The 18,063-nt window shown below is 32.6% G+C and overlaps 1 protein-coding gene across 2 annotated transcripts; it reads left to right on the forward strand.

Annotated features, from left to right (window-relative positions):
- Positions 1–7,712: 7,712 nt before the first annotated feature.
- LOC114279818 (14-3-3-like protein B) lies at positions 7,713–13,516 on the forward strand. 2 transcript variants are annotated; one of them, XM_028222101.2, is made up of 7 exons: positions 7,713–7,936; positions 8,121–8,427; positions 8,526–8,613; positions 10,990–11,099; positions 11,180–11,328; positions 13,036–13,091; positions 13,254–13,516. In XM_028222101.2, exons 1-7 carry the CDS (start codon positions 7,864–7,866, stop codon positions 13,254–13,256), a joined length of 786 nt encoding a protein of 261 aa, XP_028077902.2. In that variant the 5' UTR covers positions 7,713–7,863; the 3' UTR covers positions 13,257–13,516. The 2 variants fall into 2 exon arrangements, with proteins under 2 accessions (XP_028077902.2, XP_028077904.2); XM_028222103.2 differs by having other exon boundaries at positions 7,715–7,936; positions 13,039–13,091.
- The last annotated feature ends 4,547 nt before the right edge of the window (positions 13,517–18,063 follow it).

The following is an 18,063-nucleotide window of genomic DNA, read 5'->3' on the forward strand; positions in this document are numbered from 1 at the left end:
CTGAGTTGGCATTTGATATGAACTTAACATATCAAATTTGATATGTTCCATGTTAATATCAAATGTTGAGTTCACTCAATAAAATAATTTCATTTTAAAAAATAATACAATAATAAATTTGACATATTAAGTAGAGAATTTTTATGTCAAATAAATATATGCCAATATATCACCAAACCCTTCAAAAAAAAATTTACTAGACCAAATTTTAAAAAATTGAGTGGAAGCAACCTTTACTCAAATTTAAGTAAAAACTTCGATGTCAACAACTTCAATGAATAAATTTAATTTTGAGTTGACTAAAAGAATTTCAATAATGGCATAGGGGTAGATTTGAGAGTCACAAAATAGTCTTTAAAATTTTTGGTTAATAATTGATTTGGGTAAAACTTAATTTGGTATATTTGAATGATTTATACTTAAATTTAAATTTCTTTTTAAGTTGTCAAGCAAACTCTTAATCTTTAAGAACAATATGCTAAATAAACATTTTTTAGAAAGTTTATTTTAGCCTTTTTAAAAAGAATATTTGTATTAGTTTTATCAAATTTTTACCAAATACTTAGAGTGTGGGACTCATATGAGTATACAACCTATACCCATGTGACTAGGGATATAATCAGTTCGGTACAGTCAGTATTTAGGTAAAAAAAAATCATCGAACCGATAATATCAGTTTCATTATTTTGAACATCGATACAAACTACTTCTCCCATTAAATCACACTGAACTGAATCAATTGAAACAGTTTAGTTCGGTATGGTTTAATCGGTCTAGAACCTTTTAAACTTGAGTCACTTTTAAATATAATCACTAATCTATATAAAAATATTAAATTAGTTATTTGTCCATCATTTCAAACATATCCAATCTATCTACTTAATAAATATTTTTCAATTCCTAGATTAACAAAAATAAAAACAAAAAAATAAAAAATAAAAAATACTAAGATTTCAAGAATAAGCTAGAGTTAAAATTATATATAATAAGAGTTTTCGATTATAAAAATGATAAGGTTAATTAATTAAAATTAATAATTTATTATACCTGTTAATATCATTATATTATTAGATTATATATATAAATATATATATATATATATATATTATACATACAATATATATTGAAGCGGTCGTTTTCGGTTTAGTTCGATACACAAAGTGCTTGAAGTTATACCAAACCGAAAATCGAAAAAAATCAAATTTAAAAATTGCACAAACCGATTCTTGTTAAAAAGCACACCAAATATAGCCGGTTTGGTTCAGTTCAATCAGTTTGATCAATTTTTTTGGTTTTTCTTACATTCGTACATGTGGGTATTTGATAAAACTCTTGAGGCTTGTAGCGTTAAAAAAAAAAAAAGAAAAGAAAAGAAAATAAGAAGAAGAAGTAATTAATTGAAGTAGAATCACTCAACAGATGCCTTAAAATAGCTTTTTGCTATTATAAGGGATTGATTCTTCAAAAATTCAACTCCATCAGATCTTTTATATAATCTCTTAAATTTATGACTGCTCAGTGACTCCCTATTTGTAAGGAGTCATTGTAATTCTCTCATATCTGATAAATTCTTATTTTAATTCTTATTTTATTTCGTTGAATGCGCTAACACAGCAGCCCAGACAAGGGCCCAGATGTCCAGGGGTTGATTGGCCAGAGGTCTGGGCGGACGACCTCACCTCTGTTTAAGAGAGAGCCTTTGTTCTAGTGAAGCCTATAGCCTATAGTTAGGATTGGACATGAACAACAGGGGTAGAAGTGACAAGTCTCTCTATGAGACGTCAATGGAGATGGTAGTTAACATTGTCAAGCTTTCATCATGTGAGAAGTTGCCAAAATGAGTCTTGGAACAGCTGATTCTCCACTAGCTACCAAAAATATTGCTTTCTCAGGCTCTGTTGCCAATACTCCACCGCTAATGCAAAGAGTAGTTCAAAGCCCATCTCTTTCCTAAGACAAGTGTTGATAAGAAAGCTACAGATTATATCAAAAAGGTACATACGAGGAACTGAAATCATTCCAGTGAACCATCGACACTTTCTCCTTCAGAAAACATATTCTGAACTATCAACACTTTCTCTATCACAACCCAAACTCATCCCTATAGGTTTAGTGCCGTAACCGGCCAGTAATCTTGGGATTACCAAAGGCCTCTGAACAATTTAAACAAGATACAGGGGCTAGCAGAAGCAAATACAAATATAAAAGTCCATAGAACTGTGTAGACATATATAGGACAGAAAATTTAAAACTTATATACATATCTATGACATTACTAACACATTGGTCTTACATCATATCTACAATACAGAACATTTAGTGAAAATATAAGAAATATAAAAGTCTCGAATATCGATCATAAACACTTGACCATGTCAAAACGGGAACCTCCTCGGGAGGCACAGAGGCTAGCTGACCAAAACAATACTCAAAGCAACAACTTAGGCCTGATCACGCGCCTACTCACCTACATACATAAATAATACAGTGAGTTGGAGCCTAGTAAATAATAACAAAGTAAAGATTTTAATGAATGATGCCCATAACAGATTCAGAGACAAAGTCATATTCATATTCAAATCATGCATGGTACATTCATTAGCATTAACAAATCACATTGGTCATCCATATCAAGTTTCATAATGGAACCTCCGGTGCTGGGTATCATATAACATACGTAGGCCACTGTATTGTTTTCCTCGGGCGAAAGCCTCATGCCACGGTATTGTTTTCTCCGGACAAGGGCCTTATGCCACGGTATTGTTTTCCCTAAGCGAGGGCTTTATGACCATAAGCCACATTATTATCTCTTTTAGGCGAGGGCCTTTGCTAAGGATACCACAAATACATTTCAAAGAATTGGGCTATCATTCATGTAATCTCAAAATAGCATTTCATAAACAAATCGTATCATTTCAATCAGAAAATACCTATAATCAAACATAGCTTTACGGAGATGTTACTCACAGATAGCTTCGATAGCAGAACAAATGGATCTAACAGCTCACGGCGCGTGACCTACACAAACATATAACAGATACACATATTGAAACACACACTCGGATAGTACGTAACTCATTCCATTTCATTCTTAGTGTGTTTCTAGCCTTTATCCTCATTATTATGTCTTAATTAGGGCTTAGGAATGCCTAAGATGCAATAAGGATGCCAAAACGTACTTTAGAACACTTAGTCAAATTTTTAAAAATAAGACAGTCCGCTTGTAACAACCACAACCTATGATTAGCTGATAAACCATGATTAATTATGCCTAATAGGTAATTAAGATGAAATTCTAAATTAATTGCATGTGTGTTACATTATTTGTATTTCGATTTGTTTATTGTAAGAATATCTGTTTAAGATTCTGTTATATTTTGTGAATTAAAGGCATTATCGGCATCCGATCATGAAATTGACTTGGTGTATGTGTTATGTGAAATTTTTAGAATTTTATGGTAGGTTTAATTAAAATTCGATTCGGAATGATTAAATTAGAATAAATAATGTCCATGTAATTGGCTTAAGCCAAGTTTAATTAAACTAAACTAAGTGGGCCTATATAAGGCCAAAATAGCCTATAGAAGCCATTTTGTTGATCATCTTTGTACTCACCAAACGTGGGAGGGAGAGAGAGACCTAGGAGAAGTTGAGTTCAAGCTTGAGTCTTGTAAAGATTTGGAGGATTTGACTTGGAAACTCACACAATTAGCCCATTAGAGTTCAATTAAGCATCTAAGGTGAGCATTCAAGCCTCTAGTCTTGTAATGGTTAGTGTTTGCATTCAAAGAATTAGGCCATGAGATGCATGAATTGAACTAAGGAAGTAGTAAAGAAGAACATCTCATGCATGAATATATAATTCTCATAATTTTGTAAGTTGATTCTCAAGAATTTCCACATGCATGTCCATATCTTGGTTTTGTTCAAGAAATTCAACATGTTTTTGACCTAAACATCTCATTTGCTCATGATTTGGAAACTTGGAGCGCAAATCATTGCATGCATGTCATGTTCATGTTATGTTTTCACATTTCAAGCTTGAGTTTGTATAATTGACATCCTTATGGGCCTTAATTTCATGAAATGATCTTTAATTCTCTATGTTTTCCGAGTTTAGACTTGTTTTCTTAAGTTTTGGGCCCAACTGATGTGTTTTAAAAGGTTAAAGATGGGTTTTGAAGCTTGGAGGTGAATTTGGAAATTTCAGAATTCGACATCACCGCTCGAGCGACAGATCCTGCGCTCAAGCAACCAAGTTTATTTTTTTACACTTCCGCTTGAGCGACCAAAAGCTAGCTCGAACGTAAATGCATTCTCCCACAAGTTCACATGTTTTATAGACCGCTTGAGCGACAATTGTTGCACTCGAGCGACCGTCGAGCGGAGAAATCACACAACCAGTACTTTTGTAAAATTTACAGACCGCTCGAGTGAAAGAAGTTAAGCTCGAGCAACCACTCATGAACCTCCGCTCGAGCGAGGGAGGTTGCGCTCAAGCGAGGACCCTGTTTTCGGCATATATGCCTAAGAGTTTCCAAGTGCATTTTAGCATCTTCATTGCATCCTAGGCATTCCTAGGCCAAAATTAAGACATAATAATGAGGATAAGACTTAGAAACACACAAGGAATGAAATGAAATGAGTTAAGCATAATATGATCGTGTGTTTTAGTTTGTGCATCTAGTATGTTTGTATAGGTCACGCGCCGTAAGCTGTTGATCCATTTGTTGTTATCGAGCTATCTATGTAACAATCTATAAGTAATAACTTAGTAAAATTATGTTTGATATGAAGTACTTTTTGAATATTATGATATGATACAAATTGTTTTTGAATGATACAAAAGGCTATGTAGTGATTACATGAATGATGACCCACTTCTTTGAAATGTCTATGTGGTATCCTTAGTAGAGGCCCTCGCCTAGAGGAAACAATACTATGGCTTATGGTTATGAGGCCCTCGCCCAGGGGAATAATACCGTAGCTCATGTATGAGATATGTTATCCGGTACCAGAGGTTCTATCATGGAACTTGATATGCTTGACCAAACATGATATGTTAATGCTAATGGATGCACCACATATGATTTGAATACGAATAAGAATATGGCTCTGTTTTTTATATGACTATGCTTATCTCTCTAATTGATATGATACAAGACTAGACATAATTCATGGAAACCTTTACTTTGTTATTATTCACTAGGTTTTGCTCACTATTTATATTATGTATGTAGGAGACCAGGCGCGTGACCAGACTCAAAGTTGATAACCTGGAGTCTCTGTTTTGTTGGCCAACCATTGTCCCTCTCGAGGAGGTTGTTGATTAAGTCAAGCCTCGGGGTCATGTTTTGTGAACGTTTAAGACTTGGTTTTCTTTTGATACATGAACAAGCTTTTGTTTATCTGTATATGGGTTTAGTTCCCTTTTGTATTTTTGTAATAAATGTGACTAGGACCACTATATGTATGGCGTCATGCCTATGTATATAAAGTTTTGGTTTTTAAATTTCCGTCTCATATACGTCAGCACAGCTTTATGGACAATGTATTTTATATATTTGCTTTCACAGGCCCTTATATTTGATGATATTCAGGTCAGAGGCCTTTGGTATTCTGAGGATTACTGGCCAGTTACGATGCTAAACCTATAGGGGCGGGTTTGGGTTGTAACACCGCTCGAGCACAACTTCTGTCCCTCGAGCGGCTTGTAAGGTCTGCAAAAGTATTGGTTGCATGATTTTTCTGCTCGATGGACGCTCGATGGTCGCTCGAGCACAAGACTGAGTAAAAAGGGTCTCTGCTCGAGCGGTTTGTAAAAGTCTGTAAAACTTCTAGAAGCTCTTATTTTACGCTCGAGAGCAATTTCTGTTGCTCTAGCGAAGGGTAAAAAATAAGGGTGGTCGCTCAAGTGCAAATTCTACCGCTTGAGCTAACCCCCAAACTCTGGAAAAGTACTAAGAGCTCACATTCTCTACTTGAGCGCAGGCTCCACAGCTCGAGCGAAAGGTGCAAATTTTGGAATTTCCAGATTGATGATTCAAGTTCAAAGCTTAAATGCAAACTAACAAAACATATATTTTTGGGCCCAAAACTTGAGGAAACACATGTAAACTTGTAAAACATGGTGAATTCAAAATCATTTCGCAAAATCAAAGTCTAAAAGCATACCAATTGTATAAAACCAAACTTGAAATATTGAAAACATGACATGCATGTAATGATATGAGTTTTAACCTTTCAAAACATAATGAAATGAGGTAAAAACATGTGAAATGTGATGAACTTCCAAAATTAAGCTAAAACTATGACATGCATGTAAGATTTCTTGGAGAACTATGCATACATGCATGGTTTGAGTCTTAATTCTTAAATTTTAGCTTAATTCTTGTGATTTGTCTCTCAATTCACTTGAATTCTAACATTAGCTAACTCAATTACATAACTAAAGGGTTTAACTCTTACCTTGGCTTCTCAATTGTGCTCTAGATGGCTAATTGTTTGAGTTTTCAAGCTAATTCTTCCAATTTCTCTTCAATTTCCCTTGTTTGATCTCAAGTCTCCTCTTCTCTCTCTCTCTCTTACGTTTTGTTGAAGAAGATTACGATAATGAAGGTGTATGCAATATTCAAGAGTCAATTTGGCCTTATATAAACTTGATTAGTATTAGTTAATTAAGTTGAGTTAAGGCTAATCCATTGATATTATTTTATTTTAATTATTTAGTTATGAATCGAATTTCAATTGAACCTACCATAATGTTTTAAAAATTCTAAATAACATATAAATCAAGTTAATTTCGTGATCAGATGACGATAAGGCCTTCGATTCACCAAACAGAACAGAAACGTAAACAGATATTTCTACGACAGACATATATAAATGCAAATAACATATTATACATGCAATGAACATAAAATTTCATCTTAATTACTTATTAGGCATCTTTAATTACAAATTATAAGCTAATTGTAGGTCGGGGTTGTTACATTTTCCTTCATTATTTTATTATTAAAAAAATATTTAAATTTAAAAGTAATTGAAAAGATTATTTTAATAGAATAAAGAAAAATTAGAGAGTTTGACAGGAAAAGTAAATGAAAAAGTGATTTTTAAAATAAAAAATAATTTTTTTAATAATATTTTAAAGTAAAATTTAAGTAAACTAGTGGGGATACTTTACTTATTTCACATACTTTTAGAGGTGATTTGACAATTGACTATTTTAATTATTTTTAAAAATTTTTATAAAAAATTATACAAAAAAAGTAAAAAATATAATGTGGTAATATATAGTAATTTTTAAATTAAAATAACTTATTCCCAAACAGTATTTAATGTTTTTTTTCTTTTTTTATTTTAAATATTTTCCTCTTAATTCCTTTAAAGGGTGTAAATGCTTAAAGAAGGCAAAAGGAGGAGAGGGGAATGAGGGGGTGATTCGCCTGGTTTGGCGAGTGATTTTTTTAAGTTAAAAAATAAAAAAAATTATTAAAAAAATAAAAAATTATTAAAAAATAAAAAAAAAAATTATTAAAAAAAAAATCAATAATTTATATTAAAATGTTAAAAAAAATTATCTTTATTTTTATTTTTATTTTTATTTTTTTCACATATTTTTATAAAAAATTAAAAATTTATTCTAAATATATTAATTTTTTTACGTATTTTAATTAAAAAATCAAAAAATTACTTTAAAAAAACACTGTTCAAATCAGATCTGATTACAAAGGGCAATGCCCATTTTCTCTCTCCTCCGCCAAAATCGTCATCGGACAACATAGAAAGAGAATCTCCTGTCGTCAAACCCAGGGAGAGGAGAAACCCCACCAAAACCCTTTACTATATCTCAGATCGGCCATGGCTTCATCCAAAGAGCGCGATAACTTCGTCTACATCGCCAAGCTCGCCGAACAGGCCGAGCGCTACGATGGTTAGGGTTTCTTTCTTTCTCACTTAATTCCTCTGTTTGTTTACCGAGAAAATGTACAAAAAGCAACTAATTGTTTTGAACTCCACGCAACTTATTTCATATGAGTTGTTTAAAGCTACTTTCTTTTTTTCTTTTTCTTTTTCTTTTTTTTTTCTTAATTTTTAATTTTGCTTGAAATTGACAGAAATGGTTGATTCGATGAAGAATGTTGCGAATCTGGACGTAGCATTGACGGTTGAGGAAAGAAATTTGCTCTCTGTTGGATACAAGAATGTGATCGGGGCTCGGAGAGCATCGTGGAGGATTCTATCTTCGATTGAGCAGAAGGAGGAGTCAAGAGGGAACGATCTGAACGCCAAGAGGATCAAGGAGTATAGACACAAGGTTGAATCGGAGCTCGCCGACATTTGCAAAGATATCATGAACGTGATCGATGAGCATCTCATTCCTTCATCTTCCAATGGAGAATCCACTGTGTTTTACTACAAAATGTGAAAGCTCATTTTTTTATTGTCTTTTTTTTGTTTTTGTTTTTGTTTTTGGGTTTGTGAGGAAATTCAGGTTGGAGCTTTTTCTGTGATGGGTGTAGGAAAGGGGACTATTATCGGTATCTTGCCGAATTCAAGTCTGGTAATGAGAGGAAAGAGGTTGCAGATCTTTCGATGAAAGCCTATCAAGTATGCGATCCTTTCGTTTATTCCATTTATTTATTTATTCACTTTTATGTGAAGTTTGGATTTGTGGCCTCTTTTTTCTGTGTTGATTTCCTAATTTCCAATGACATTGTGTGAATGAAGTTGTTCACTTTGAAGTCATTGAACTTTCTTTTAGCTTGATTATCTGTCTTTGCCAAATATGCGGTTGAATTATCATTTGTATTTAACATTTTCTGTTTAAAGTTTCTATTGAAATGAAGTTGTTCTTATCCAAAAAAAAAAAAAAAAAAATTGAAATGAAGTTGTTCTTGATCTTGGAATAATCTTTTAAAATTACACTTTTTATTTCTTATGAAATCTTATTGGCCAACAGATTATTTAGCTTCTTCCCCTCTAGACATCCAAATGGCAATTACGTTGTCAACTTGGTGTTTTTTTTGGGTCCTTTAGCATAAGAAGCGTGGTGACATGCTACCATGTATTAATGTTTGCCTGCCAAGGTTTCTCATTTTGTAAGGTTGTTTAGCATGTGATTAATGTCCTTTGTTCTCAATTCCTTTTTGGGCTTCTATCAGTAATAATGAGTTAGATGGAATTCCAATAGATCCTTTTTGCATTTTTATTTTCGTGGCATATTCTTAAAGAGAAGAAAAGTGCTATGAGCATTTGGCATTCTTTGAACATGGTGAAACTGACGAGTCTTTGATGGATGCGTACTTGCTTCTGACAACACAGGCCAATTAGGAATTGCCAGTATTTTCACAAAGCAGTCTGGTTATGTTGTCTCTCTATACCAGAGGCAGAGACTGGCTGGTTGTATTTTATTTAGGCTGAAGTTTTGGTTTGCTCTGAGTTTTGGTCGTTGCTTCTAATAATGAGTTGACTTTTTGTTGAGGTTTCTTAACCATTACCACATAGGCTAAAATATAAAAGAGAAGATCTCTGGATAGAGTCTTTCTTACTCTTTATTTAGGGCGCATTTGGAAAGTGGCTATTTTAGTAGTTTTTTGACTTTTTGACTAAAATATATGAGGTGAAAAAAATCAAAACGTTTGGGAAGGACTTTTTGGCTTTTTACGGAAATCGTGCAAAAAATGGAGTGAAAGCGAAGGAGTCTTTTACCATTTTTTTATGATTTTGAAAACATTTTGGCTTTTTGGCCTTTCCTTTTGGCTAAAATAGCCAATTGCCAAACAACCCCTTATTTGAATGATTTTCTTTTAGAAGATTTCTCATCTTACCTACTCTTTTCATGTCTATGAAGCATGAGTATTTTGAAAAACATGTTGAACATGTACCCAATATTGGGTACTTGTACTTTGTATGGTACTTCAAGTACCATAGATAGATAGACTATTGTAAAAGAAAATCCATGGATACTAGTACTTTGCTTTGTTACATGGACTCAGGTACGAGTATCGGGTGTGGGTGTGTATCCAAGCGTCAGACCTTCATAAATTTAAATCTTTGGATCTTGGGATACGTATCCAAAATTGGATATGGGTGCAGGGACGTGTCATATACACACACATAAATATATTTCATAGTATATAATATTCTAAGATGAAATGTTTTAAATTATATAGAAATATACTTGAATCGAATAGGATTCAGGAAAAATATGAAATTTCTATATCTAATTCATGCGAGAGGCTAAAAATATTGCTTTACTAACAAATGCGAGTTTCTTCTTCTCAAATATTGTAACAAATTAAAGGATCCGAGTGTCGGATACATATCCTTCACCCTTACCCATGTCATATCCGGTGGGAGAAATAGAAGAGTCCATGTAACACAGGTACTTTTTATGTTGAACATGTTCTCCTTTGGGAAGAGAACAAATACTGTTTCATAGTTTCGCATCCTCTACTTTCATAGTCAAACAGTATTTATTCTCTGCTGAAAGGAGAACAACTGCAGGCTACTTAAAAATAAGGTTTGTGGAGTATCAATACACCACAAAATTGAAAGGATAAAAAACTGAAAGATGGCTATGGCATATAAGGATTGGTAATTGATCAAATGATTTCTGCATTGCGTACTCCATAATAGTTTTCTCATTGGCTTTTCCTCATTACTCTCTTTTACAGTTAGGTCTTGAAAAGTTTGAACCAGGTAGTGGTCTTCTTAACAGCTGAAAGATGACTTCTATAGAAAATGGGAGTCTGGTCCTCGATGTAAACTGCAGTTTGTTTTTTTCTTTTATTCTTTTATTTTTTTGGTGTACTTCTATTCTGCCCAACCTTTTTGGGTAGCCATGGTTGTTCCAGACAAAAACAATGTCTCATGGAACTTTAGATGCCGACTTAGTTGGTTAAACAATATGGCTACAAATATGTTGCACTCTCTCTCTCTCTCTCTCTCTCTCTCATGTTCTCTTTTTAAATCTGCTTGCAGAAAGCTATGACTACAGCAGAGGCCGAGTTACCTCCTACTCATCCCATCCGGTTGGGTCTGGCTTTAAATTTCTCGGTCTTCTATTATGAGATTATGAGTTCACCTGAAAGGTTAGCAGGTGTTTTATTTAGTTGAATAATGTAGAAACCTGTTTTTATATCTCAATTGATCTAGGAGCTACCTTTCTCAGGGCTTGTCACCTTGCAAAGCAAGCTTTTGATGAAGCAATTTCAGAGCTTGATACTCTGAATGAGGAGTCATACAAAGATAGCACCTTAATTATGCAGCTCCTCAGGGATAATCTAACCTTGTGGACTTCCGACATCCCAGAGGAAGGAGGTAATTGTAATAATTATCACATAAGTTCATCTTGCAGCTTAACTCCTGTTGCCTCGGGTTAGCTTTTTGTTGGATCAGTGGTCTGTTATTTTATCATTCTCTATATAAATCACATGGTGTAGATTCTTAAAATTAACTTTGGATTTTGTAGTGCATAGCATTTATGATATAATAGCTCATGGATATTCAGGGTTTCATTTACTATCATTTTTGGCTATTTTTTTTTTTTTTCCCTTCTTCCTCTCTCTTTTTCAAAAACAAAATTCTTTTTATCAGCCTTTTTCATAAACAGAATGCATTAAAACAATGCAGAAATTGCATTTGGCAACAATTACTGCAAAATGTATTCTATAAAATATTTTGAGACAGGCCATTTTAAAGAATATTTCTAAAAGGTGCTTATTTATTTCTAATGTGTATTACAATGTGTCCTGTCCAGTTGTAATACTTGTGCATCTAGTTTATTATCATTATCATATATTTTATGGAGCATAAGTTTAAAAGTCATGAAGTAGAAGCCTGCTATAATATGTGATGTTCACTTGGTTGTCTGTCCATCATTAAGGTGAGAAAGCGATTGATTTCAATGGTTAAGAGATAACTGTAATGTTTGTTGTGAATAAGAATGGGCAATGCATTCCTACTTAACAACAGTTAAGTATGGTGGGAAACAATAGGTGACTATATACTCATCCATACCTATGTGTGCCTGTACTTTGTTGTGGGCATAGTTTCTGTAACCTGTGGTAAAGGGTTCAACTATTGGTTACTGAGTCATCAAAAAATAGTAATGGAAAATTTTAATGTAGAATACATAAGATATGAATACATGTGTGAATAATCTAAGGGATTTTCTACTTGGTGATTGCATTAATGCTATGTTTGGTAGGAGAGAAAGAGCAGGGAACAAGTGAATATATAAAATAAGAGAAAAGGTGAGGCAAAACAAATTATTTTAACCTTTGTCAAAATGCATCAGTTGACTACTGTTCAATTGATAGGTTTGTTTTCAACTTAAAAATTCAGCTGTATTTTTCTTTTTGTTAGAATTCTGGTATTATTGTTCTTGAGCTCCTAGGGGAGATGTCTAGCTCATCTCTATTATTGAGGCAGACTCAGATGAAGTGTTTTTGAACTCCAGTTGAGCTTGAGCATGGTTTAGATTTGATTGAATTGAGTTCAAGTGCCTCCAAACTTGTCTCAGCTCATTTACACCCACAGTGGTTATTTAGCAGTCTACACACACATATCAACAGAAAGTTTATAAACAAATAAATAAATAAAACCAACTTATACAAATTCTTGAGTTTGTCTTGTGGAATCATTCCAACTCTGAAATTACAGCGGAATGGTTCGAATTGAAATTGGAGATCTGAGCATTGCCTTAATATATTTACACTGTCTAGATATGATGTATACTTTCAATCAGGTAGACATGGATTTTAGTTTTGAAACCATGTAAGGTTGAGCCCATGGGTGGTTTATCTATTTTGTTGTGAATGATACTAGCAAGTTGGATTTTTGGTTTAATTTCATATTCTCTGTTTCTGTTGCTTGCAAGTTGATTTAAAAATAAATAAAAATAAGAAAGAAGAAAGAAAGAGGCAAACAAGCCTAAATTCTCTCATGGGCCTTTTACCTTCCAATCCCCATATCCGAATCCGAAGCATATTGGTTTTTAATCTCTGTCTTCGTTTACTGCATCAGAAGAATCCCGGAAGATTGAGGGTTCAACCAAGGCTGGTGGGCCTGAGGATGCAGAGGTGGGTTAAACCACACTTCTTAACACTTTATTGTTCCATTCTGATACTTTGGTTTCTCATTTAATATTAAATTTATCTTTTTTATAGTGAAGCAGTTGGAACCTTGTTGTTCCATTCTGATGTTTGGTTTCTCATTTAATATTTGGCTCTTCTCTTTCACAGTGAAGCAGATAGAACCTTGAGTCCAAGAGAGGGGACAAGGCCCTACACCCTGGGGTTGTCTGTGTGCTGTTATTATATATTTTTTCTTTTTTCTTTTCGGTGTCATATTAAAGTGTGTTTGAATACAGGCTCGATTGCTGGACATGATCTATGATTTGCATTTTAGAGGGCTTCTTTTAGCCAATTGATTGCCACTGCTCGGATGGAGTTTATACTGTTTGGTTTTCTCGAGCTTATATATATTTCATGTCACTTTTACCGTATCCTAAATTTTTTTCCTTCTTATTGTGTATGTTCTTTTTTTAAAAAAATCAGTTATTATGTATGTTCATTCACTCCTGTATTGCTGTGGCTAGTGGTTAGCATGGGTGATAATTATCGGTTATCAGAATGATTACATATTTTCTAGAAAATTTTCTTTTAATTGTACTTGGGGTTCGAGTTGGGCAGAGGTTGGAGTCAATACATTTACCTTTTTAGGTGGTGTTTGGCAAGTGGTTTTGGGCTAATATAGTTACAAAAGACAAAATAGGTTATTTTAGCCACAACAAATAAAACATCACATTCAACCTATAATCATTATATTTTTCTCTTACAAAAAAAAGTCAAAAATTTAAAAAGTCTTTTCCAAATTAAGTATTTTAGTTCAAGTTAAAATAGTTAAAAAAGTTAATAAGTTAAAAAGTCAACTCACTTTTTAAACGGAGGCTTAGGGTTTTTGAGTATTTTAAGGATTGCCGTTTTGGGAAACAAAATAGAAAGTCACGTTTTTGTCAAAAGGTTCAACAATGCAAGTGGCAAAAACGTAACAAAATTGATTTGGCAAGTTATAAAAACGCAAGTGTGAAATTATAAATTGGGGTCTATGACAAAAAAAAATAAAAAATTAAATTTCTTATGTTAAGTAAGAATATTTTAATCATTTTAATTTGATTTAATATCATAAATAAATGTTAAATTAAAAAATTAAAACTCAACGTTTTACTAACTTTTTAAATTATTTTATAAAAAATTAAAAATTTTAATAAAAAATAAAAAATTAATTTTTTATCAACTTTTCAAAACACGATTAGTGATTGCATCTGAAAGTCTGGGTTTTGATAAAACTTAAAATATTGTTTTCCAAATATTTGGCTGGAAACTCAGGTGATTCAGAAGCTTTTGCGGCCAGAACTATTTTATAGCCACGTGTAGACATGGGATGTCCTAAGTATGCCTGCATGACTAACCGAGAATGCAAGTATATGATTGGGCATAAAAGGTTTGTGGTAGCACCAAGGATCCTCTAGAGTAAAATTTTTCTAAAGTTTCCTAAAGTGCTCCATTGTGTGGTTGAGATTTACTGGCAAGTCACATCAGAAAAATTGATGTGACTTGCCAATAAATCTCAACCACACAATAGAGCACTCTAGGAAACTTTAGAGAAAAATCACTCTAGAGGATCCTTGCTCTTGTGGTAGATGGCTTTTAAAGAAAATGAGTGAGAGTACTAATTAGTGTTACTGTTAATGATATGGTAGTAGATTCATCATAAATGATTTGATATTTTAACCTTGATGTTATATTTTTTTTCTTTTTTTATTGAATGTCATATCATTAATAATTTTTTTAGAGTTTCAAAATTAATAGTTTCTATCATTATTGAGCTTTTAAATACACTTAAAATTTTACGTTTCCTGGCCAAGTGGTAGAAACTTTGAACATGCACAATCATGACTTATTTTAATAAAAATGAATAGGGTAAATTGTTTTTGCACTTCTGAGATTTAAATTTAATATCTATCACTTTTTGATATTTGAGAAATTATATTTATTTTCTTGTTGTTGTAATTATTTAGACTGAATGAAGATATTGGAATTATGCATTTTTTTTTTTGCTTTTGTCCCTTTGTTTTTTTTTCTTTTTTCTTTACTTTTTTTTTTTGTTTTTTTAATGTACTTTCTTTTGCTTTTCTACTAGAAGTTATTGCTTTTTATATAGATAGGTGTTTATAGAAAGATTATTAACTATATGGGTGAAAATATAATTTTTAAAACGTCAGAAGTAAGATGTAATTGAATCAAATTTTAAGGATGTCAGTGTAATTTATCCAAGTAAATAATTACTACGTTTTTTTTTTCTTGAGAGTATCTATATGATTATTTTTTTTCGTTAGTTAAACTGAGAACGGATTTTATAGAAAAATGCTTGGGAGCACTAATTAGTGCTCCCACTAATTAGGTGGCAGTGGGTCCCGCCATTAATGATGTAATGTTTTGGTCTTGGAGTTGTATTTTTTTTTTTTACTTTTTTAATGCATTAGTGCTATTAGTGGTGATATTTTTAGTGGGATGAATCATTGTTGGATTTTATAATATCAATATAGATCCTAGATTCCTATTATGAATAAGCAATATTTTTAACATATGAAACTTTGTCGAGGGCAAGCATATACACAAGTCCGAAACATCCAAAGAAATTGATAAAAACTTGAGAAAGTAACTTTGCGTTTCCAAATTATTTGTAGAATGGGAGATTATTTTTTTTTTATTTTTTATTTTTGGAACAAACAATGAGACTTTAATGGGGAATCTCTGGGTAGTGTTTGGTAGAATTTTAGAATTATGATTTGAGAATAGAGTTGTATTTTGAGTTTGTGAGTTTTGAAATTATGATTTGAGTGTGAAAAATTTGTTTGGTTATGAGTTTTGAAAAAAGTTTTAAATTAAGTTTGAATTGAGTGATGTAAATATGATATTTGATACAAAACTTATAAATCATAACCAGACATACAATCTAAAATTCTATTCAAAGTTCATAAAAAATTTTAAAAAAAATTCACAAATATATTTTTTTTGTAATATAAAAATAATAGGTGCAAAAAAAAAAAAAGAAAAAAAAAGGAACGCTGTTTTGGTCAACCGATTGGACGACCGATAAGATGTCTAGTAGGATGTCTGATGAGACGACCAGTTAGCCCAAATTTTTCCGTCTTGAAAAGAGTTTTCAAAAGTGAGTGTGGAATTAATTTTTTGAAAATGCTAAACAAACATCACACTCAAAAGTGAGTGGAATTGTATTTTGAAAGTTCCACAAAACGAAACCCTAATTTTCCCATCGTACTTCCTCTACAACGAAGGCAAATACAACAATGGTTCTTCGGTACACTTTTCAAGAAAGACAAAGTGGGTGTTTGGAAAGTTATTATTTTAGTAGGTTATTTTAGTTTTTGGTTATTTTAGTAAGTTAAATTTTTTATATTTGGAAAGATGATTGAATTTTTTCGTAGTTAGATATGATGTTTGTAAAAGAAAAAATTAAATGATTATAGATTTGATGTGATATTTTATTTTATTAACTATTTTAATCTATTTTATTTTTTTTATAAATTTTAATTTAAATGGAGCTAAAATCTCATTTCCCCAACAACTCCAAAATGACCCTATACAATAACGATTCCTCCATAGATTTTTCAACAAGAAAGAATGACTCTTTTGCTTCTGTTTTTGCCTACATTAGCTTGTACTTTCAAATCAAGCTATAAGGGTTTCTACATACATGAGAGAGATAAATAAATATTTGTGGGGTCATGCTTGGTAGCTCGAAAGAGCTACCCCCGAATCCCCCGAATTTGCAGAAAACAGAAGAAGGAGAAGGAAGGAGGAGGAGGAGGGGGAAGAAGAAGAAGAGAAGGAAGGAGGAGGAGGAGGAAGCCGAAGGACTGAAGGGGGCCAAATAAATCGGGGTGTGGAGGCCGAGGCGGGGGGCGGAGAAGGAGGCAGAGGCAGAGGCAGTGGCTGCGACGGCGGGTGAGGAGCTGCGATGGCGGGCGACGAGCTCTTCCCTGCGACGAGCTCTTCTCTCCCTCTCCCTCTTTCTCTTTCTCTCCCCTCCCTCTTCCTCTGTCTCAGAGCTGCGTGAATAAGAAGAAGAAGAAAAAAAAAATGCCCAAAACGACGTCGTTTTAGGCATTAGAGGGATTAGGGAGGGTATTTTTCGAGTTCTCAAACATTATCCATATTTGTGTAACATATATATATATATTCAGTAATATTGTAGGGCCCAAAGAAATGACCAAATAAATGACAAAACACTTAGCTGGAGTGCCATCTACGATTAGTGGGACCACCACTAAACAACTCTCATTTTGTTCTCACGTGGTAGAAAGATAAGAAGCATTAAAAAAAAAAAAAAAAAAAAAAAGCGCCAAAACCCCTCAGCTTCTTTCAATCCATGAAAGCAAAATAGTCATCACCGTAGAAATGAAAAAATTGCCGAAGAAAGTGGAGTGCGTGGAAAGAAGATGATTGATCAAGTAAGTTTTTAATTTATGAGATTTAGTTTTTTTTGTATAGTTTAACTTGTTAAAATTATAAATTTTAATTTATTTTTAAATTTTTGGAAAGCTTTTTTTTCCTCTAATTTTTGCAAGGAATTATATTTTTTTAGGTTTATTATTTTTTGAGTTAACAATGAATTTTTTTTTTTAATTGAGAAATTCATACTCTAACTTTATGTTTGGTTTATAGATTTGAGTCAGATTTCAAAAAAGAAAATTTGTCCCACCTTTTTATTTTTCATTTCAAATCCCTAATGACCCGGTTGGTTCATAAATTTAGATAAAGATTTAGAAAAGAAAATAAATAGGTGAGTAAAACATAAATGGAATGTATTTATATTTAATCTATTTTTTTTATTTTATTTTTTAAAATTTTTACTCAAATCCATAAACCAAACAAGCCTAAATGTTTGTTAAAAGTCTTGAAAGAAAAAAAAAGGGTCCAGCTTGTCTCAAGTTGAGATTAAGACTAGACCCGTCCAGTTCGGTCC

This window comes from Camellia sinensis, chromosome 8 (genome assembly GCF_055761805.1).
Source record: "Camellia sinensis isolate YWXY chromosome 8, ASM5576180v1, whole genome shotgun sequence".
NCBI lineage: Eukaryota > Viridiplantae > Streptophyta > Magnoliopsida > Ericales > Theaceae > Camellia > Camellia sinensis.

Excerpts from the sequence above, each read along its gene's own strand:
- LOC114279818 (XM_028222101.2), top strand. The coding sequence starts at position 7,864 with ATGGCTTCATCCAAAGAGCGCGATAACTTCGTCTACATCGCCAAGCTC. Across the intron at positions 8,428-8,525 it reads ACTGTGTTTTACTACAAAAT|GAAAGGGGACTATTATCGGT; the intron begins GTGAAAGCTCAT and ends TGATGGGTGTAG. Across the intron at positions 11,329-13,035 it reads CGACATCCCAGAGGAAGGAG|AAGAATCCCGGAAGATTGAG; the intron begins GTAATTGTAATA and ends TTACTGCATCAG.